Source organism: Microtus oregoni, unplaced genomic scaffold, assembly GCF_018167655.1.
Source record: "Microtus oregoni isolate MIOR12 unplaced genomic scaffold, Mior012 000025F_ref0000491, whole genome shotgun sequence".
Taxonomy (NCBI): Eukaryota; Metazoa; Chordata; class Mammalia; order Rodentia; family Cricetidae; genus Microtus; species Microtus oregoni.
In genome coordinates, this window is record NW_024543084.1 from 15,014,011 (window position 1) to 15,037,801 (window position 23,791).

Genomic DNA, 23,791 nt, shown 5'->3' on the forward strand with positions numbered 1-23,791 from the left:
AATTTCTTTTTTTTTTTTCTTTCAATAAAAAAAGAAAGAAATCCATTTAATTCAGTGACAACCCTGAGTGTTTTGCACAAAAGGACCGGGGAACTAAATCCAAACACTGAGGGCTCAAAGAGGGCTTTCAGGTGCAAAAGTATAGTGACCACATTGCAGCTCCTTGCCCCAGGGTCAATGCCTGAGGTGGTGTTGGAGGGACAAGGAGAGAGGTGATGGAACTATGAGAAGCCTAGTGACTACACTTACATTTTTCTGGTCGATAGACTCGGCCGCCTTCACTATCCCGTCCAGGCATTTCCCGATGATGGGTATCACCTGCCGATCCACCTCCGCGTACGTCTTCATGGACTCTCCGATGCGCACAATCCGCCTTTCTTCCATCTCTTGAATTTTCTGCAGAAATTGGAGCGTGTCTAAAATGGTCTACTAATCGGGGAAGTTGTTTGGGGGTGATGTTGTGACTCTGCAAATACCGAGGGGAACAGACTGGAGTCCGAATAACCGGGTTTAGTGTACCGTCATAGACCGGCTGTGCTGTGCTCAGTGAACGGCTGGGATGCATAGTCAGCCCTTCGAACAACCGCACTGCAATTGCAGCAGGACTCCTGTGATGTGTAACATCGATTTTAATTGGCAGGACCCACAATCACTGAATATGGGCGTGTCTGTTTATGAAGAATTTTCTTAAATAGTTTAATTGATGTGAGATGACACTCCCCACTCCACATGGGTATAACTATAATTCATTGTGCTTGGAGTTCTAGACTGGAAAGAAAATCAGATCCTTAAGATACCTTAGCAGGCCTAGGTTCTTGTCTCCAAGCTCGATAACCCAAATTCAAACCCTGGAACTTGCTTAGCAAGGAGAAAACAGAATGTTCTCTGGCCACTGCGTGCACTGTGGTACAAGCACCTAACCCACCAGAACCACAGAGCAAGCAAATCAAGTGCAAAACAACTTTTTTACAGATAAGGAGAGGGGACCAGAGAGATGGTTCAGGGGTTAAGAGCACTGGTTGCCCTTTCAGAGGACCTGAGTTTGATTCCCAGCATCCAATGGGGACTCACAACCCTCTGTAACCCTAGTCCCAGGGGACTCAAAGCTCTCTTCTGGCTCCCACAGGAACTGCACATGTGGTGTGCAGACACGCATATAGACAAAACATTTACATGTTGGGGGCTGCAGACCCCTGCTCCCTTGACTTTCTTTGCCTGCCTCAGACCCTTTGCCTGCTGGAGTGAACTGAGCAAAACACCTGTGCCTGCAGCTGCTCTGAGCACAAGACCCTGACGGCAGGGGAGCAGGTTCTGGTGAGGCCTGCAGCTGAAAGATCCCAAGAGCTGGGACATGGCTATCAGTTAAGGATTCCCATATAACCTTCCCTGGAGCACAATAAACTTGGCACGCTTGTATCAAGGATGACCCGTGTCTCTGTCTGTCTGTCTGTGCATCTTTAAGTCTCCAGCTTAGTTCCCAGCTCGCGAATCGTCCAGTAGTGCAGGCGCTGCACTTACACATATAAAATAAATATATAGGAAATTCAAGTGAGCTGAGCACTAACATCCATCATCCCTCGCTTTCCATGTGACCGGCCTCTTCCCTCTGTCATGATGTCCCCGCCACCATGCTCTGTACGCTCAGCTATGAGCCGATAAACCCTTCCATCCTAAATCTGGCCTTGTGCGAATTTACCCCAGTGACAATGACAGTGACTATAGACCCCACCACAGGGGCTTTATGACATTATTGATTATTTTGTTGTTTTGAGGCAGGGTTTCATGCAGCCTAGGCTGGCTTTGCCTTCTGACCTCTTGCCTCTACTTCCCAAGTGCTAGGGTTTCATTAGAGTGCATACCCCACACCCAGCTTTATTATAAACAGCCTCAGCAACTCACGACCCCCCATGCTCTTTTACAAAAACATTTTGGTAACCATCTCAATGCAACCCAGGCTGAGCTAGAACCAGTGCTCTGTCCTCTGAGGCTCATTGGTGGCACGGGGAAATGAGAACCAATCAGATCCAACTAGGGGAGTTGCTTCAATCAGTTGCCTTGGCTTTTCCACATTTGAAACTCAAATCATAAATGGTTCCCCAAGTGGGGAGCCAGGCATGGTGTAAACACAACTGTAACCCTAGGATTCTAGAGGCTAAGGCAGGAGGATTACTAGTTTAAGGGCAGCCTGAGCTACATAGCAAGACTCTGTCTCAAAAACCAGGCAAAATTCTCCAAACAGGAATATAGGTCTGTATGTATGTATGTATGCATGCATGCATGTATTTTTACTGCCTGTCATGTTGGGGAAGGAAGGTCAGCATAGGCGTGACAAACCAGGGTTCTATAGAGAGCTGCATCTATCATGCATATCTTTCATATCATTTTTGACCACTTAAGGCAGTCAAAGAAATGATCCAGGTGTTTGGGGATATGGCTCAGTTGGTAATGTGTTTGCCACACAATCAAGGACCTGAATCTAACCTCCTCTAATCATGTAAAACTGCCAGGGTTGGGTGGGGTGGTGTACAATAGTGAGACCATCGCTGTAGAGACAGAAAAATGATCTCTAGAGCGGGCTGCTGGCCAGCCCAGCCACACGGGAAGCTCCAGATCAGCAGAGAGAATCTGCTTCCAAAAACTAAGTGGCTGGGTATGGTGGTGCACGCCTTTAATCCCAGCACTCAGGAGACAGGCAGGTGGATCTCTAAGTTCAAGACCAGCCTGGTCTACAGAGTGAGTTCCAGGGCAGCCAGAGGTCCATAGTGAGACTCTGTCTCAAATAAATAAATAAATAATAAATAAATAATGTGTGCACACACAGAGAGAGTCTTAAAAAAAGAACAATTCAAAAGAAACAATGCTTGTTTGTTCGAATCGCACAGCTCTGACTGCCGCTTTGTCTCCTAAAGCTAAGCTGGTATTTCTTGCAGCCAAGTGTCCTTTAAAAAGGAAGCCGTCTTCTAAGAGGCATTGTCGTAAGATAGCAACCCCTGCAAAAAAACGCAGGCACAGTGAAGACCCAGGACGTCTACACAGGCACCCGATGAACCCCAAGTTAGCAATATGCTTCATTCTTATTGCTGGCCATTGCTTGATCTACATGCCATGGGAAAGAGCTCAGTGGGGGCTGGGGGGTGGTTCACTAGGTAAGGGGCTTGCTGCACAAGCATGAGGACCCGAGTTTGATCCCCAGAACCCATATAAAAAGCTGAGTGTGATGGAGTGAACCTGTAAGCCCTGTGCTGGGGAAATAAAACCAGGAGACTCCATGGGCTTGCTGGCCAGCCAGCATATTCTAATGCATTTGCTGGAGAGATGGCTCAGAGGTTAAGAGCACTGGCTGTTCTTTCAGAGGTCCTGAGTTCAACTCCCAGCAACCACATGGTGGCTCTCAACCATCTGTAGTGAGATCAGATACCCTCTTCTGGTGGGCAGGTGTGCCTGCAGATAGAGCACTCGTATACACAAAATACGTAAGTAAATCTTCAAAAAAAACTTATTTATTAATTTTATGTGTATGTCTGTGTGAGTTTATATATACCATGTGTGTGCAGATGTTCACAGAGGTGCCTATGGAGGCCAAAAGAGGATGGCGGACCACCTGGAACTGGAGTTGCAGGCAATGTGGGTTCTGGGAACCAAACTTCAATCTCGTACAAGAGCAGCAAGCGTTTTTAACTATAGAGCCATCTCTGCAGCCTGTCACTGAGAGACCCAGTCTCACATAAAAGGGTGGGAGAGTGGAGAGGTCGTTCAGCACTTAAGAGCACTGTCTGCTCTTGCAGAGGACCTAGGTTCGATTCCCAGCACCCACATGTCCACTCACAATCATCTGGAACTCCAGTCTGAGGGGACCCAAGGCCCTCTTCTGATCTCCAGGGGCACTAGGCATTCATGTGACACACAGATACCCAAGTGTACCTCTGGCCTCCACGCACACATATATGTGCACCCACTCCCAGTAAATGACTAAGTGGACATTTGGGAAGCTAGGTGTGGTGTGCACACCTGAGGCCAGGACTCAGGAGGCTCAGGCAGGTGACTGTCAGCCTAGGTAAGCAGTGACCTCCAGGCCAGCCTGAGCTGCAGAGACACAGTGACCTCCAGGCCAGCCTGAGCTGCAGAGACACAGTGACCTCCAGGCCAGCCTGGGCTGCAGAGCGAGGCCCTGTCACTTGAGAAGCAACTGTGGAGTGCTTACCTGGAAGATGTTGGGAATGTGGGTGTGGTAGTATTCCCACTGCTCCTGGTTGAATCTCTGCAGGATTGAGGAGTAATCGGCTTTGCTGTCCTCTGCCATTTGGTGACGTAATTGAGCTTGCTGCCGCGCCTTGGGGCAAAAACAAGAACATCCGATTTACACAGAATAAACAAAAGCCTACAATGGCACACCAGGGCCCAGGCCACTTCACACAGTTCACAGTAGCAAGTGCATTGGAAAATGACTTCTTAGGCTAGGCATGGTGGCACACATCTTTAATCCCAGCACTTGGGAGGCAGAGGCAGGAGGATCTCTGTGAGTTCGAGGCCAGCCTGGTCTACAGAGCTAGTTCCAGGACAGGCTCCAAAGCTACAGAGAAACCCTGTCTCGAAAAACAAAAACAAAGCAAAAACCCTCCACGTGAGCTCTGTCTGCATTGCATCTTTCTCTTTCAGGCTGCTTTTGTTTTTTAAATTACAACATTGGTTCCCTTAGTGGCTGCAGCTGAAGACATATCCTGTCAGTACCCCAAAGACAGTCCAGTACAGATGCCTCCTGATTTTTAACATTTATTCATTTTGTAGATGAGTGTGTGTGTGTGTATCATGTATATATATATATGTACATATGGCATGGCACACATGTGGAGGTCGGAGAACTTGGTTCTCTCCTTTCACCATGTGGATTATATCACACTCACGTCATCAGGCTTGGTAGCAAACACCCTTACCCACTAAGTCATCTCAGGGCCCTCAGGTAAAGTTCTCTTTTAAACATATATGGCTGTCTAGTCTGCATGTATATCTATGCCCTATATGTGGGCTGGCGTCCAAGGAGGTCAGAGACACTGGATCTCTGGAGCTGGAGTCATAGATGGCTGTGAGCCACGATGTGGGTGCTGTGAATCGGACCTGGGTCCTCTAAACGAGCAGCCAGTGCTCTTTAGAGTCAGTTTTGGGGTATCAGACCCACAGCCCAGCTCATCTCTCCAGCCCCCTCAGGTGGGTTTTCATTCTCAGAGTTTCTCCCTGGCTTCTGACCGGGTGGCCTTAGCCTGAGTCCCAGCTCCTCCACACATTTCGCTCTTGTTGGCGAGGCCAAGGGGACGGTACCCGGTGTCTTCCTTTATTTCCTTCCCTGCTCATGAACAAGCATCACCCAGTATTCCCAGGCGTTTCCTTATTACCTGGGGCTCTGTGATTCTGTAAGGTATGGACTCCTCTCAGCTAGCCAGGCTGTGTTTTAGCCACCACATTCTCCCCCTCCGCTGGCAGCCTGGCAGCTCATGTCCTGGCCATATGCTCTTCCTTCCGCTCTGACAGTCCCCCACCAAGTGCACTAACCAAGTCCCTGTGACATTCATCCCTTGCTACCTCCAAAAATCCGCCCCCTCATAGCAGACAGCAGTGATCTGTGAAAACAGCCGTGCCCCTGCCTGTCTTCCATCTGCCAAGGCTTCCAACGCCTCAGTTACCACTGCCGTGAACATTTTAAAGGGGGTTCCCATGTAGACTAAAACTTCTAAAATAACTCTGCTTCATTCAGAGACCTTCCTTGGAAAGTCTCAGAGTGGAGAGGAGGGAAAGGAAAGGAGTGGAGGGGAGGGAAAGGGGTGGGAGGGGAAGGGAGGAGAGGCGAGGGGAGGGAATCCCACTCCACACAGAACATAACTGTAAGATAAAATAGTTGCCTGTTTATTTCAGAGAAATGGTCTTAAAACAGATGGAATATCTTTTGGCAGAATATGTATGTGTGAATGTCCAAACACGTATACATGTACACGCACACACACATGCACACACAAACACACCCAGAAGATAAATTCACTCATGGCAATTTAACTGCTAAGAGCTGTGGTTCCCCCCTCAGCACCCCTCCCCTATACCCCCCATCCCGTGTCTGAGGCAAGCTGCTGGACCCCTCTTCCCTCAGCGCCTCCTCATAATGTTTCAGTCCAGCCATGTAATTGCTTTTGGAGCTTATTAACGCCTAACAGTTCTGGTGTCCTTCCCGGGGCAGCTGTGATGATAGAACAGCTCAGAGCCCCAGGTGTGAACGGCAAGGCGGTCCACGAGGAAGCAGACAGGAAACCCGCAGCAACTGAAGGGAAGTCTCAAGACAAGCATCTCCTGCCACCTAAGGCAGGCAGTGGGCTTCTCACCTCTTGGTAAACTTGTGTGAAAATAGCCCCAGGTAAGCGGGGCTTGGTGACACACACACACCTTTAATCCCAGGTCAGCCTGGCCTACATCGCAAGCTCCAGGAAAGTCAGGACTAAATAGACAGTCCCCGTCTCAAAAAAACTAAAACCTAAAACTTAAAGAAAAGAAAAAGAAAGGCCACGGTTTTCTCAGAGGCCCAAATTTCCCCTCCTACCCACCAACACCACTGGCTAGTCATTTAAAGCTTCTAAGAATACCTTACAAATAATATCACTGTAGTTCAAGGACACACAGAGGGGTTCCGTGTGTGTGTGGTATATAGTGTAGTGTGGTGTATGTGTGTGTGCGCGCGCATGTATGTGATGTATGGGTATGTGGTAAGTGGTGTGTATGTGTGTGTGTGAGTGTGTGTTTGCATGTATGTGATGTATGGGTATGTGGTAAGTGGTGTGTATGTGTGTGAGTGTGTGTTTGCATGTATGTGATGTATGAGTATGTGGTATGTGGTGTGTGTGAGAATGAACCAGAGTTTCAGAAAGTAAAGATCTACACAATTCAAAGGCCCACAATGCCCAAGGATGTAAGTCATGGACACGCCTGAATGAGTCTCATCTGGATGTTGTCAGAACATCCTTCATAATTCCTTTGAGAAACCCCGAGGAATCTCCCCAAGCAAACCCAAATGGGCCCAGCCCAGGTGTGGACCCTGCCGTGCACGGCTTCACTTTTGATTGAGACAGGATTTCTCTGTGTAACACTCCTGACTGTCCTGGATAGAACAGGCTGGCCTTGAACTCAGAAATCCACCTGTCTCTGCCTCCAGAGTGCTGGAATTAAAGGCACGCATCACCACCAACTGGCCGTCGCTTCAGTTTTTTAATAAAAAAAAAATTGGTAAATATCTTTTTTTTATAACTTAATGGGCATGTGTTTTAGCCCACCTGTGTGGCTGTGCGCATGTCTATTAGTTATGTCTGTGGGTCAGAAAGTCGCCAGGTCCTCTGGAGTCACAGGCAGTTGTCAGCTGCCACGCTGCTGCTGGGAACTAACTGAACCTGGGTCCTCGGCAAAAGCAGCTGGTGCTCCTAACCACGGAGCTGTCTGTCCAGACCCCTATGCGTTCACTTCTTACTGTGTCCACACTGGCTTCTGTGGGGCAGTAGATCCTTTGGTTTAAAGGGTTCCAGGGCCATTGGTAGTGGGAAAGTGCATGCAGCCCCGTGCTCCAACATGCTAAGGACAAGGTGGCTGTCCTCCATTTGGTCAGCTCATCTCATATTGTTCGAAGGGAGTGGCTACCACCTGGTTAATTCAACGTGAATTTCTTTGCTTAGGGTTCAGAACATGAAGGAGAAAATGACAGTGTGGGCCCCGTGCCCTCCTCCATCATTGGCCAAGAAGGCAGGGTGTACTGAGAAACTCATTTTGAATGGCTTTTGAGATACTAACAGATTAGCACGTGAGTGGTGAGATTTAATACTATTAGGTTGCTTTTAAGGCAGGGTTTTACTAAGTAGACCAGGCTGGCCTTGAACTCATTCCCCCTCCTCAGTGAGGGCACCACGGTGCATCCATACGGGCTTCTAAGACTCTGCAATGCCCTGCAGCCTGTCCTAGCTCCTGGGACTGGCAGATGGGCTTGATCTCGCTGCTGCAGGGTAGGCACTGAGGGAACCCAGCAGGGCCTCTGGATTCTGGTCCCACCTTGAACTCTTTGTGCCAAGAGAAAGGTAAACTCAGGAATTTAACAGTCGGGGTTAGTTAGCCTTTCTCCACCCTGCGTTCTTTCTCTTGGGATGATCAAAGTAACAAGAAAAAAAATCTGTTTGCTTAAAATAATTTAACTTTACAGGTTTTGTTTTTATCTGTTTTGTTTTGTTGAGATAGGGTTTCATATTATAATTTAAGCTAGCCTGGAACTGTCTATGTAGCCCAGACTGGCCTCAAATTCATGCAATCCTCCAGGCTGGGTTTCCTGAGTGTTGGGAATACAGTCACCATGTCCAACATCAGACTTACAGTTTGTGTAGTTTATAAAGTAGAACATTTCTGCTCAACCACCCCCTCCCCCGCCGAGAGCCTGCCTGCCTGCCAGACCCCACCCCTACACCCAGCCCCCTCTCCACCACTGAGAGCCTGCCTGAAGAGAACAGGACATACAGGCCACCAGATAGCAATAGTGTAATGGGATAGTAATAACATAGCATGGGAGGCAGAAGGTGGTGGCGCACACCTTTAATCCCAGCACTTGGAGGCAGAAACAGGTAGAACTCTATGAGTTTGAGGCCAGCCTGGTCTACAGAGTGAGTGCCAGGACAGGCTCCAAAGCTACAGAGAAACTCTGTCTCCAAAAACCCAAACCAAACAAATAAGCAAACAAAACAAAACAAAACAAAAAAACCCCATGGTATTACCTATTTTCTAGCCACTTTTACATCAGAAGATGCAAACCCACAGAGGAACCCAGGAAACTCTAACCAATAACGTGAGACTTCTCTAGACTTGCCAATGTGTCGGGGCTGGCCAGAATGACTAGCCCAGCTTCCAGCCCGCAAGCAACTTTACATCTGTGAACACATCCTAGTGAAGCCATTTTATTTATTTATTATTTATTTACTTATTTATTTTGATTTATTGAGACAGGGTTTCTCTGTGTAGCTTTGGAGCCTGCTCTTGCACTCACTCTGTAGACCAGGCTGGCCTCGAACTCACAGAGATCCGCCTGCCTCTGTCTCCAAGTGCTGGGATTAAAGGTGTGCACTACCACCGCCTGACTGGATGTGTTTGCTCATTTATTTATCTTTCATTTTTCAAGTAAGCTCCCTGGAAGCCTAGGCTGGCCTTCAGTTCCTTGTGTGGCTGAGGATGACCTGGAATTTCGAGACCTGAAAATTTTTAAAGGTTCCTAAGAGGTATCCTGCAAACCACGCATAAAGTGATGAACACCTGTCATCCCAGCATTTGGGAGGCTGAGTGAGACTTTGTCTCAACAAACAAACAAACGACAAATACAAACAGACAAAAAGGAAATTAAAGAGCTAACGAGTGCATTGGCACTGTTCACCAGCTAATAATTTGAAATGATAACTCGGAAGTGGGGCTGGGATGTGACTCAATGCCTGCCTAGCACGCACAAGGCATTAGGTTCAGTCCTCACGCCAATAAACAGATAAATGGAACCCAATGCCCAGTGTTTTGATTGTTCACCCTTGATGGACATATTACAAACTGGCTAAAAAATAATAATGTAGGTCCGGTATGGTGGCACACACCTTCCTGCACGCAGGAAGCAGAAGCAAGAGGATCTCTGTGAGTTCGAGGCCAGCTTAGTCTACACAGTGAGTTTCAGGCCAACCACAGCTGCATGGGGAAACCTTGCCTCAAAATAACAAGAACAATACTAATAATGATGAAAATAATATTTAATGAAAAGAAATGAAAATTTTATATAATGTTTTAAAGGCTTCAAAACTGTATGTTTTTAAGATTTATTTTTAAGTGTGTGTGTGTGTGTGTGAGAGAGAGAGAGAGAGAAAGAGAGAGAGAGAGAGAGAGAGAGAGAGAGAGAGAGCGCTGTCTGTGGAGACAGAAGAGGGCGTCTGAGCCCCTGGAGCTGGAGTTACAGGCGGTTGTGAAGCCTCCTGATGTGGATGCCAGGAAATGAACTTGGGTTCTCTGCAAGAACAGCAAGTGTCCTTAACCACTGAGCCATCTCTCCAGCGTCTAAAGTATAGTGTGTGCACCCTCAACTGGGGATCGAACCTAGGACCTCGTATATGTTGGTTAAAAGCTGTACCACCAGCATGGATCAGTATGTATAGCCTAATTGCATTATCAAGGGACGTCTACTTTTGTCTCCATGAGTAAGTGATGCCGGTTCTAACACTGAGTGCTGGACAACAGGAGACCGGAGAGGCCTGGCTTGCCTCGGAGCGTGGGCTCTGCGAAGCGGACAGGGAAAAGGGGGGGGGGGGTGGGGACAAAAGAGCTGAAGCCAGTCTTTGTCCTGCCATGTTGTGATGTCAGTGGTATTGTTGATCTTTTCCAACAAAGGGTCGATCTAGAATCCATTTTCAACTTCAAAACTAAGAGCGTATTTGACAGTTTCTACACAGTCATAGCGCTGGGAGCCATTGCTGGAAACTTCCAGGCCGAGGGCTTGCCAAAACAACTCAGCCTGTCTGGGGTAAATTATAAAGGCAGTGAAAATACAAAACAGAAAAACTTCAAAATAAGTTAACCAAAGAAATATGTCTGAACTATTCCAGCAATTTCCTGAAGGTTTTTTTTTTTTCTTCCTCCCCCAGTCTTAAAGTGTTCCAGCCCTGGGGTTGCGGGTTACTCTGGTGCACAGTCATTGAAACAGAAGGAGAAAGAAAGAAAAGAAAAGAAAAAACAAACCCTAAACTGAAAGATAACAAATGAGAGCGGGCTCTCCATCCGGTGGCCATTCACTTGCTAAACAGGGCTAAGAAAAGGCTTTCTGTTGCCTTACACCCCAGTTACCAGAAGTAGAATTCAAAATATCTGTTAACTCAAGGGGAAAAGCAACTTCTGTTGAGTGGGCAGCAGGCCATGTGGACGGGTCCATCCCGTGTCCAGAGAGGAGGCTGCAGAAATAAACCTGGTCGGAGCTCACATTGAGACGAAGAGGGACCGGGCTTCCTGGTTCCTCAGACATTGACATTGCTGTGGACTGTAGGGTTTCATTGTGGATGCTTGACGCCGAAGTCTCACTGTGTAGCCCTGGCTGGCCGGGAACTCTCCCTGGAAACCAAGCTGGCCTCAAATGCAGACAGTGCCAGCCTCTGCCTCCCGAGTGCTGGGATCAAAGTTGTGCATCATCATTCCTCTACCTGCTCTCAACAAGCAGCTCCACCCAGGGTTCTGACACCCATGGCTACGGACGCCCTGGCTAACGGTGAAGGTCTAGGGCTTTGCCAGTCTCTGCCAGCAGGGTTAACATAATGCTGCATTGTTCCTCAGGGTTACTGTAGAGACAATCACTTGTGAATGTAGCTTTAGAAGAGGAACACAGTCCTGTTACACACAGAAGAGCATCATACTTCCCTTGTTTTCAGTGTATGTGCATGCACACGCGTGGGAGGGAATACAGGTGCATGGGTGTGCACTTGAGAGCGGAGGACAGAGTGTTCCTCGGGCACTAGCCACTGATGAGACCTTTCTTATCGAAGGTCTCATCAGTTAGGCTAGTCTGCCTGACCAGCAAGCCCTAGGGACCATCCGACCAGCCCTCCCTCCCCGGGGCTGGGATTATAAAAGCATGCTACCACACTCAGCTTTTTTATTTTAACAAACAAATATGGTTATGGGGTTGAACTCTGGTCTTGCTGCTTGCTACCAATTGAGCCATCTCCCCTGCCCTTTGCTTCATTTCTGAAGTTAATCTGAACTGCCTGGGGCAGCCATTGACCGCTACTGTCCAGGTCACAGCAAACCTCTAATGAAGAAAGCTTGATACTCAGCTGGTGGTAGCACAACCCTGTAGGCCGAGTGCTCAGAAGGCTGAGACCGGGGGATCCCAAGTTTAAAGCCATTCTGGGCTACACAGTGAGTACTAGGCCAGCCAGGGCTACGGAGTGAGCGTCTCAAGACAACAGTTTAATGCTGAAAGCCTTACATATGTTATCAGTCGAGCCAGCAGTAAGGCCGCAGCGTGAGACCACAGGCTCATCCACTGTGATCTGCTTAGGTCTGTCTGCTTTTTCTAAGCTGCACAGTACCTCACAAGAGTCTATCGACCAGAGAAATGTCCAAGAAACTCGTACAGACCTCAGGCTATAGGGGAGATAGGGAAGAGTGTCTGCTAATAACCCCCTAAGCTTGTCCATGGAAGGTAAAAATGCCAAGCCTGAGGTGGCTCAGTGGTTAGGAGCACTTACTGCTTTTCCAGAGGCCCCAGGTTTGGTTCCCAGCACCCACATGGTGGCTCACCACTGCCTGTAAGTTCAGTCCAAGAGGATCCAAAACCCGTTTCTAGCTTCCTCGGGCATGTCACATGCACACTCAGGCTCACACACATGCATAAAATTATAAATAAAAAATAAGTTTGAAGAAGAATGCCCAAGTCCACAACTTAGCATAAAAAGTTGCCTGGCGGGGCTGGAGAGATGGCTCAGTGGTTAAGAGCATTGCCTGCTCTTCCAAAGGTCCTGAGTTCAATTCCCGGCAACCACATGGTGGCTCACAACCACCTGTAATGGGGTCTGGTGCCCTCTTCTGGCCTGCAGACATACACACAGACAGAATATTGTATACAAAATAAATAAATAAATAAATAAAAGTTGCCTGGCAGAAGCAATATATACCCGTGTGGAATAATCTTTCTGTACACTGGGAAGATGTGTTGCTCTCATTGGTTTAATAAAGAACTAAATGGCCAATAGCTAGGCAGAAAGAGGTTAGGTGGGTTTTACGGACAGGGAGAGAGCTGAGATAAAGAAGGGCAGCGTCTCCAGGAGACTCAGGGAGAAGCAAGATGAACATGCCATGTTGGGGAAGGTGCTGAGTCACATGGTAGAACATAGATAAGATATATGGTTAATTTAAGTTGTAAGAGCTAGTTAGTACTAAGCCTAAGCTATTGGCTGAGCATTTATAATTAATAATAAGTCTCTGTGTGGGAACTGGCTGGAGGGACAGAAAATTCTGCATACATATATTCTTGCTAAGGTGGCATTTCCACAGTCCTACTTCTCCAGAGGAGAAGCAATCACTGTCAAAGACATTCATTCTAGAAAGATTATAAAGGTACCAGAGAACAGGCCACCACAAGACTCAATACCACAGAGAAGAACAGTGATTCCAAGAACCTGGACTATCAGAATGTCTAAAAGAAATATAAAACAAGAAGATGCAAAAAGCAAAAGAAAAAAAATGAAAAGAAAAAGGAAGAGAAGTCACAACAATATGTTATCAGTGGAGGTCTGAAGAAGGTGCCAGTGAAACTTCTAGAAATGGAAAAAGTAGTTGCAGAAGCTTAAAAACTCAATAAATGAGCTAGTAGAATAATTAAGATTATGAGGTTGGAGAGACGGCTTAATGGTTAAGAGCGCTGACTGCTCTTCCAGGGGGCCTGGGTTTGATTCTCAGCACCCACAAGGCAGCTCACACTTGTCTGTAATCCCAGGGATACTCTCATACAGACACACATGCAGGCAAAACACCAATGCATACTTAATTAATTAAATAAAAGTTACACAAAAGTTCAGATACTGAGACAAGGAAAACAATGGGGCCAGAGAGAGGGCTGAGCACGGAAAGGCTCCTTCCACGCATGACCTGTGAACGGAGCTTGGCGGAAGGAGAGAAGTGACTCTTCATGTCACCGTGTCGCCTCCTCACAATAATAGTAATAAGACAATGATAATGAATGTATGAAAACACACAGGCCCGTGCAACACCACGAGGAGCTGCACACACATGTAGCACGAGTCCCCGAACCATCAATTCCAGAGACTGAAAGATAAGCAAATTTTGAAGCTCTTTTGTTTATTTACATATTATATATATATATATATATATATATATTTTTTTTTTTTTTTTTTCCAAGACAGGGTTTCTTTGTGTAACAGCCCTGGCTGTCCTGGAACTTACTTTGTAGACCAGGCTGGTCTCAAACTGAAACTCCCAGAGATCCGCCTGCCTCTGCCTTCCAAGTGCTGGAATTAAAGGTGTGCACCACCACCTGGCTCTTTTTTTCTTTTTTTTCAATCTTTCGTGACAGGGTTTCTCCGTAGATTTTTGGTTCCTGTCCTGGAACTAGCTCTTGTAGATCAGGCTGGCCTCGAACTCACTTTTTTTTTTTTTTTTTTGTAAATTTTACCTGTCGTTGTTTTTGAGAATCTATGTAACCCTTGCTGACTTCCAACTCATTATGGAACACACATCGGCCTCATACTCACAATCCTCCTGCCTCAGCCTCTCCAGTGCTAGGAGTATTAACACAAGGTATCACACCCCATGCCTGGGTTTCAAGGTCAGTCTTGAATATGAACTTGATTGGACTGAGAAACACCCATGAGGTCAGTGGAGCACCCCTGGGTGAGTCTGTGAGGGCTCTGACAGAGTCAGTGGATTAAGCTTCCCGTAGACTCAGCTTTGAGTAGACTCCTGGGAGAGGGTGGGCTGCATGTGTAGGGTGAAGCCTGGCTAGAGGAAGCAGATCACTGCAGGTGTGTCTCAGAAGAGTCTTTCTTGCACTGCCTCTTTTTGCTGGCTTCTGTGATATAATGCTTTCCTGCTAGGACAGAGAGAAACTTCTAGAACCATGAGCAAAGTCTTTCTTTCCTTTACTGATTCTTCCAGGCATTTGGTCACAGAGATGATGAAACTAACAGGCCATGTGATTCTCATGGAATGTTTGCTGTTCCACATCCAGCCAACTCCTGTTCTCAGTCCGTAACTCCTCTCTGTTAACTGGGATCCTCATGAGAACATCCATTGCTATCCACTGGGTGTTATGCATTCCTCTACCAACACATACTAAGTTAGAGGCCTAGATGCTTGCAATGTTTTTTGAAACCATATATATTCATTAGATTAACAGTACATTAAAGTCACGCATGCCGGCCACATTCCTGTAATTCCAAATGCTGGAACTTTAAAATGGCCTAAGTAGGAGGACTGTGAGTTTGAGGGCAGCCTAGGCTATGCAGCAAGATGTGCTCTCAAAAAATAAAAACAGGCTGGGTGGTGGTGGCAGCGGCACACACTTTTAATCCCAGCACTCGGGAGCCAGAGGCAAGCAAATCTCTGAGTTCAAGGCCAGCCTGGTCTACAGAGCCAGTTCCAGGGCAGTCAGGGCTGTTTAGTGAAAACCTGTCTTGAAAGATCAATCAACCAAATAAACAAATAGGGCTGGTGAAATGGTTCAGAAGGTAAGAGTGCTTGGATGACTTGAGTTTGATCTGCAAAATTTATAGTGGAATGAAATGACTCCCAAAAGTTGTCCTCTGACCGCTATGAGAACCACAGCACACACATCATGGTGCACAAAAGTATGCATACTTGCACACACAGCACACCCCAAAGACTCTCTAGAAGAACTGAGGAGTGGGATCCTTCTGTAGTGCAAGACAGACTAACTCCAGTGTGGACCTGGGAGCTGTGGACAGAGCTAGGCCACCACTTTCCATTCAGCACAGGCTGCCAAGGCCTCAGCCAGCCTCTGAGATGTATAATCTTATTCTTTGGACAGGAAACCTCAGAGATAAAGTAAATTGCCTCCTGTCTTCCCATTAGTAAGGCAGGGATACAGGCAGTGTGGCTGCACCGCTTCCTACCCCCTCAGATGCTGAGGTGCTTTGGGTTTACTGGGTGTTTTTGCACAACAAGGTGCGAGTCTGCTTCTAGAAGGGAATACAGGGCCACAGCGCTGACCCCTGTTTATAGGCCAAGATAAACACAGGATAACAAAGTAGCTTTTATAGTGTTTTTGAACATGGATCCACTCCTAAAAGAACAAGTCCATGTCTTAGATTTCCCTTTCAATTTTCTACACCTTTCTCATTTTAAAGAGAAAGCATTTGAGCTGGGTGTGTCTCAGGACCTTGGGAGGCAGAGGCAGGAGGATCTGTGAGTTTGGGTGCAGCACGGTCTGCATAGCATAGTGAGGTCCTATCTCAAAAAAGCATCAGGGAAACCTTGTGTTGGAAAAATAATTTTTTTTTTCTGGTTGGTTTTGGCACATGCCTTTGATACCAGCCCTCAGGAGATACAGAAAGGCAGATTTTGGAGTTTGAGGCCAGCCTGGTCTATAGAGTGAGGTTCAGAACAGCCAAAGCTACACAAAGAAACTTTATCTTGAAAAACAAAAAAAAAAAAACAAAAAAAAAAAAGTATTTTTAAACCCTTTTAGGTTCTAAGATGAAGCTGCAGTTGCAAAATGTATTTCCTGCATTCATGCTGACCACTTCCTCTTTTTATCTTTTTGTGTTTTTAACATTGTCCTCCGGACTCCTGGCAGGGTGTGAGCGTCCCAGGTGCCGACAGGACCACACCACAGAGCCTTTAAGGAACTTGTTTTCCATGGCCTTCCTGAGTCCTGAGGGGTTTTTTCAGAGAACTAGTCAGTCACTTTCCTAAAACAAAAACTGGGGGCCAGCAAGAAAGATGCTTACACGTTCAATAAAAATGTCAACTCAGTAGCCCCAGTGACAGCAAAGGAAGCACACAGCTACATCATTCCAGTTTTGCCCAGGCACCACAGGGGGCAGTTTCCCCAAATGGCGAAAACTTAACCTTCCGCCGCTCTTCTGGCTCCAGCCACAGTAGACTTCCCGCCCTGCCTCAGGCGCTGAGACTGTGTTCTCAGAGAGGCAAAAGTTCCGGGCTGCCCACCCCACTGATCTTGAGAAAATTATCAGACAATCATTTGAACTAAATACCTTCTTACTTAATGATGGCAGAAGCTCCAGACTTCAGTCCTGTTTTTAATCTTTGAAACATTCTATCATATAATCTAAGACATATTAAAACATATACACATAATTAAAAATAATAAATGTTGAGAACACACACATATATAATGTATGGACTTCTGTGTGTGTGTGCTGTAGTCACCCACGGAAGCCAGAATACGATGTGAGAGCCCACAGAGCTGGGGTGATGGGCAGTTGGGAGCTGCTTCATGTGCACGTAGAGAACTAATCTCTGGTTCTCAGTAAAAGCAGTGCACATTTAACCACTGAGCCACCTCTCCAGCCCCACGTGACCTTTAATGGTAATTAAAAACCCGAAAGAGGGGGCTGGAGAGATGGCTCATGGGTAAAGAGCACTGGTTGCTCTTCCAGAAAACTCACATTTGTGTTCCCAACACCCACATGATGCAAAGAGGTACATGCAGCGGAACACTCATGCATAGAAAGTAAATCCATCTCAAACAAAACCGCGAAAGAGGGGCAGGGCGGCACTTGCCTTTAATCCCATCACTCAAGAGGAAGAGGCAGAGGCAGGTGGATCTTCGTGAGTTTGAGACCAGCCTGGTCTATGTGTTGGCTATTTATTTATTTATTGTAAAACTGAATCAAACCAGAGTCATCAGGGAAGAGGGAGTTTCAACTGAGAAAATGTCACCATCGGATTGGCCTGTGAGTAAGCCTGAGCTGCATTTTCTCTGTGTATTTTATGTAGATGGGTGTTTTGTCTGCATGTACATCTGCACACCAGAAGGCATAGGACTTCATGAGGATTTTATAGGTGGTTGTGAATCACCATATGAATGCTGAGAACTGAACTTAGAATCTCAGGAAGAGCACTCAGTGCTTAACTACTCAGCCATGTCTCCAGCCCCTGAAACTTTTCCTTTTTCTTTCTTTTTTCTTTGAAGATAGGGTTTCTCTGTGCAGCTTTGGAGCCTGTCCTGGAACTCACTCTGTAGACCAGGCTGGCCTCGAACTCACAGAGATCCGCCTGCCTCTGCCTCCCGAGTGCTGGGATTAAAGGCGTGCACCACCACTGCCTGGCAGGAACATTTTTCTTAACCGATGGTTGATGTAGGAGGACCTAGCTCACTGTGTGGCCACCCCTGTCTCCCGAGTGCTGGGATTAAAGGCGTGCACCACCACTGCCTGGCAGGAACATTTTTCTTAACCGATGGTTGATGTAGGAGGACCTAGCTCACTGTGTGGCCACCCCTGTGAAGGTGGTCCTGGGTGTCCAAGAAGGCAGACTAGCAAGCCCTGAGAAGCTTGTCAACAGTGTGTTCCCAGGGCTCTGCTTAGGTTCCTGCCTCCACTCCCGTTTCAGCTCTTGTCCCGACTTTCCCTTCAGGATGGACTGTAAGCAGCAAGATGAAAAAACAAACCCCTTTCCTCCCCAGGTTGCTTTTGGTCATCGTGTTTACTAAGGCAATAAAAAGCCAACTAGGACGGTCTACACAGTCCAGGTCAACCGGGCTACATAGTGAGACCTGTCTCAAAACATCAAAACAAAAACCTGGAATCAGGGGCAAGCAAGATGGCCAGAGGGTGAAGATGCTGGCTGCCTGACAATCTGAGTCAGGCCCCAGGACCCACATGGTGGAAGGAGAGAGCTAACTCCTGAAAGTGTCCTCTGACTGCCCCACTGGCTCTTCATGGCATGCTCACCCCTTACATCCCCCATGAATAACTAAATAAACAAACAGATGAATTTAAAACCCCGAATTAAGCACAGTGGAAAAGCATGTGAGAGATACTAATTCCACGCACAGATCCTAAACCAAACCAAACCTCAGCTTGCATTCTCACGTCCATACCTCTTGGAAGTCTCCCTTTCTACATAACGGCTCAGGACTTCCTCCTACCTGACTTCATAGTAGAGACATGTATGCAATGTCTTAAAATGAACTATATTCAGAGTCTCGTGATTTGAGACAGACTTTCTCTGTATGCTAGGCTGGCCTGGAATTTGCTATGTTGCCCATGCTGGATGCGAACTATCCTGAGTGCTGGGATTACAGATGTAATGTCCCACCCTAATAACTTTTACAAGACATATTGCCATAGGAAAATGAGATACCAAGTCCTATAGAAACTGGTCTGCTCTTTGTTTTTCCTGGCTGGCCTGGAAATTGTTAGGCAGTCTCAAACTCATGGAGATCCCACTGTCTCTGCCTCCCAAGTACTGAAACTAAAGGTGTGAGAAATAACTTTTAAGTATTTCCTCAATTGAGTTATGTAACAAAAAGCTTCATGATTAAACCAGAGAGAAGATGAACTCACATATCTAGATAGTTCTGACTAGTCACCTTTCTTGAAGTCTGACTAGAAGAAGCTACACAAGCTTTTTGTGGCTAAGAGGGGCCCATAAATTGAGACTGTAGCCATAAAAGAACCACATCTCCAAGAAAAGTAAAGGCTGGGGGGATGGCTCGGTGGGAAAGGCACTGGCCACGAAGCCTGACAACCTGAGTTCTATCCTGGCGTCCGTTGGTGGAAGGACAGAACCAACTCCTGAAGCTGTCCTCTGAGGTCCACATGAGCACTGTGGGGTAAATACACACACACACACACACACACACACACACACACACACACACACACACGAAAAACAAGAAAATTGATACTGAAGTTTGTAAAAACAACAACAAAAGCAACTCAACTGCTGTTTTCCATTTCTGGGGCTGTTCGTAGCCAGTGACTGCGGACTGTTAGACAATGTAGCCAGTGACTATGAATTGTTAGACAATGTAGCAACTGCCGATTGTTAGACAACGTAGCCAGTGACTGCGGATTGTTAGCAATATCCTGCCACGCACCCAGACATTATAGAAGAGATGCCAGTCCCGTGACAGGGAGGGGCTATTCACCCAGGCCTGCAATGGGCTTGATTTTAACGTGAGCACTTCGAAAACACTGCACTCTCTGCTGCGAAATATCAGTGCTAGGATTAAAAAAATTTGTGTGTGCCATCACCACCTGGACTCCCAGTTTCATGTATAATGGAAGTTCATGGAGCTGCCCACACGTGATTGGCTCGTTAGCCCCCAGGATGCACCAGTGTGCTTCCGCAGTGCTGGGGTTCAGCGGGCACTACCATGCCTGACTATTACATGGGTGCTGGGGATCCAAACTCAGGTCCTCGTGCGAGTCCTTCATTCACTGAGCTACCTCCCCAGTCCAAAAGGAGCTTAAGGGTTTGTGTCGGGGGAAGGATAAGATCTGTTTTTACTACAACCAGAAAATATATTCCAACATATGTTTGACTAAATGGATGAACCAACTGAAGCTGGTGGAGCCCAAATGCTGGCAGCTCCATCTATGCAAACAAAGGAGAGGCTAAAAGACAACTTCAGTGCTGTTGGCCCCTCTCCTTAATCGTTGTGCTTCTGAGGAATCCAGCATCCAGGGGATATCCAAATCTACACCCCTGCCCAGAGAAATAGCCCTTTCGGGGAATTACTGGGCTCCTGGCCACAAGGCAAACGTCAACTGTGTCCTAAGGTGAGTGAGAACCTACGCACGAAGTCTGAACACATTACTGTGACAATCATGACTTAGAGCCTAGGAGGAGGGACAGTAATGTCTTCAGAAAGAGAAGGAGATTCAGTGCATACCTAGACCAGAAAGTCATGCAACTTTATACTACACATGCCCTGAGCCATCACGCACAACCTAGCATCTAGACAAATGTATTCTGGGAGACATGACACAGCGTTAGATAGACTGTATGACTGGCTGCTAGGAACAGGAAGGTGAGTTGAGTCAAATATAATCAGGCCACTTAATCCTTTGTGGAAACTGGAAGAGAGACATCTGCGTTGAGTCAGAGACTGTCAGAAGCAGCAATGGAAAGTGGGTGTGGCCATGCACCCCTGAAATTTCAGCATTTAGGAGGTGGAAGCAGGAGGGGGGCTAGCTTGGGCTATGCACGGAAACCTGTTTCAAAGAATAAAGCAAAGATAACAATGGGGAATTCAGTGAGAAAAGCTGACTTCATGTCTCCACATGGCCTGCAGTGGCCAGCGGGTTTCAGGTCACCTTCAAAGCAGAAGGACCTAAAATATTCAGTGTTTAAGGCATCAGTGCTTATACTTTGATGCTCATGGCTCCCGATTAGGGAGCCTCAGATTCCTGGTGACGGTGGCCATGGCACTTTCAGAAAAATAACTAACCCCTGCTCCCTGTAGGGAAAGATAAATCAATGGAAATATGTAATTGAGGTAGTGTTGGAGGCTGTGGACCCCAGACCCTGAATTTCCTGTAAACAACTTGTTATGCTTGCAGCTGCTCTGAGCAAAACAACTTGTTTTCCAGTGTTTGCAGCTGCTCTGAGCATGAGACCCTCATGAGCTCCTGATGGCAGGGGAGTGGTTTCTGGTGGGTTTGGCTGGGGCATGGCTATCAGTTAAGGATCCCTATATCAGTTTCCCTGGACCACAATAAAGGGGGCATTCTTGTTTCAAGGATGACCCGTGTCCCGGTTTCTCTGTCTATGTGTGTATGTGTTTAAATTTCCAGCCTCTCTCCTGAGTCCGTAGTGCAGGCTGTACATGTAGTACAGGCGCTACAGGACCATAGTACATGTAGTAGAATGGAAGCGACAGGTGGAGGCCCTCAGTGCGATCAGGAACCAGGGATCACACTGGATCGGTTTGCTGGAGGGCAGCCGAGACAAAGCAAGCTCCACGTTCAGTGAAAATAAAAATCCACCAGGTATGGGGAGACATGGAGATGGAAACAGGGGGTAGATATTTTCATATTTCATTGCATACATGTATGAAATTCTCAAAAATAAATAATAACATTTTTAAAGCGAAAAAAAAATAAATAAAAATAAAAATCCACCAGGTTCAAAAAGGAGCAGATAGTGAAACATTGACTCAGGACTGGAGTGATGGCTCAGCAGTTAAGAGCCATTTTCTTTCACAGAGGATCTATGCTGTCTGTAACTCCAGCTGCAGGGGATCCAACACCCTCTTCTGGCCTCTGCAGGTCCCTAAACACACATGCACACACCCACACACATACACCATTGTCACAGAGAAGCATAGGTAGACATTTAAGAGACCACAAGAGCTGGTTATGTGGTGTGCGTCTCCAAGCTCAGCGACTGGGGAGGTTGAGGCAGGAGGAGAAGCAAGAGTTCAAGGACAGCCTGAGCCATGAGGCGGGACACCACCTCAACAAAAGGACAAACAAAGGACAAAAACCAGAACCAGATAACTAGATAATTTCATCTTACAATTATCGCGGAAAAAAAGAGCAATCTTCTAAAACCTAAGTAAACTAAAACAGAAGGGAAAGGGAGATTGTATGAATTCAAGAGTAGGCATTCCTTCCTTTTTTTTTTTTAAACAGAGTCTCATTATGCAGCCCAGGCTAGCCCCAAACTTTCATCTGTTTGTCCCCAGCTGCTGGGCTTACAGGTGTGGTTTTCACCACAATGAAAACTCTTGAGTAAAATATGTTGAATGATTACTTTGTATCCTTAAAGAGACAGCAACATAGTCTAGCTGAGTTTAGCCCAGGATAATTAGTTCAAGGTAGGAAAGTGGATTAATGTAATCTACAGCATTAATGAATTAAAGGAAGCAGAAAATGATATTTGGTTAACAAACAAGCTTTTTTAAAAAAAAAAAAAACAGACATTTTGGAGGGCTGAAAAGCTACCTCAGCAGTTAAGAGCACTGGCTGTTCTTTTACAACCTTGGGTTCAGTTCCCAGCACCAAGTGTGGCTCACAATTATCTGTAACTCCAGTTCCAGGGGACCTGACAGCCTCTGCTGGTCTCCAGAGGTCCTGTACACTTGGCACACAAACACACACTCAGGCAAACATCCATGCACATAAAACAGAAAAAAAGATATTTTGGCAAAACAAGAAAAGAGGGACAGTTTCTTTTTTAAAAAGGCATATTAAAACCAGTCTTTTACTTTCTCTTCCCTTCCTCCCCCTCCTTCCTTTCATTTTCAATCAAGATCTCCCTTTGCCTAGCTGGCCTAGAGCCTGCAGCCAGCTTCCTGACTCCACCTCCCAAGTGCCGGGGTTAAGGCCTGTTTCATTACACTCTTCGTAGGAGAGATCTGAAGCACCCTCCATAATCAAGAAGGAGATAAAGAAACCCACAATGACTATTGCTTTCTGTACAAGGAGGTCACAGGCTGCAGAGGAAGATAAGAAACACAAAGAAGAGGCACACAGATAAGGGCAGTGGGCACAACTATAGCATTGGCTGCTGACGAAAGCCAAAGCGGGGTCACCATGGAAGACTTGGGGCTCTGACATCCATATGTGGCCTATGGTCTAGACATCTGTGAATCAGTACTGATGATGCTTTAGGGATGGCTCAGTGGTTAAGAGCACTGGCTGCTCTCACAGAGGACTGAGGTTTGATTTCCAGCACCCGCACGGTGGTTCACAACCTCCTCTAACTCCAATTCCAGGAGATCTGATGCTTCTGCTGACCTCCATAGGCACAGGTACACAGGTGGCAAACAGATATACAAGCAGGTAAAATATTCACACACAAAAATAAAAATAAATAAAAATATTTTAAAAAGAACATATATATTTGTACCACACATGACCCATAATAAATGGAGCTGACTTTGACTTCATTTACACTACAGATTTTAAACATTCTTCAGTCTATCTTAGTTTTAATTGTTTAGAATTAGCATCTATCTATCTATCTATCTATCTATCTTTTGAGATGGGATTTCTCTGTGTAGCACTGACTGTCCTGGAACTCACTGTGCAGACCAGGCTGGCCTTGAACTCACAGAGATCCACCTGCCTTTCCCTCCCTAGTGCTGATAATAAAGGTGCGTCAGCACCACCCAGCACCTTTATTTTTAATTATGTGTGTGAGTCTATTTGGGAACAAATGCATATGAATAAAGGTGTCCACAGAGACCAGAGGCATGGGACCCCCGGAGCTGGATTTACTGGAGGAAGCTGTGACCAGTGTGGCGGGAGTGATG

General features: G+C 46.6%; 1 protein-coding gene across 16 annotated transcripts in view; it reads right to left on the bottom strand.

Annotated features, from left to right (window-relative positions):
- Fnbp1 (formin binding protein 1) overlaps positions 1-23,791 on the bottom strand; it is a 124,491-nt gene that overhangs the window by 32,018 nt on the left and 68,682 nt on the right. For all 16 annotated transcript variants that reach the window (XM_041674168.1, XM_041674178.1, XM_041674182.1 and 13 more), the window contains 2 exons: positions 4,202-4,330; positions 250-396 (listed from right to left, as the gene is read on the bottom strand). In XM_041674168.1, the coding sequence (XP_041530102.1) occupies positions 250-396; positions 4,202-4,330 (276 nt within the window). The remainder of the gene's footprint in view (positions 1-249; positions 397-4,201; positions 4,331-23,791) is intronic.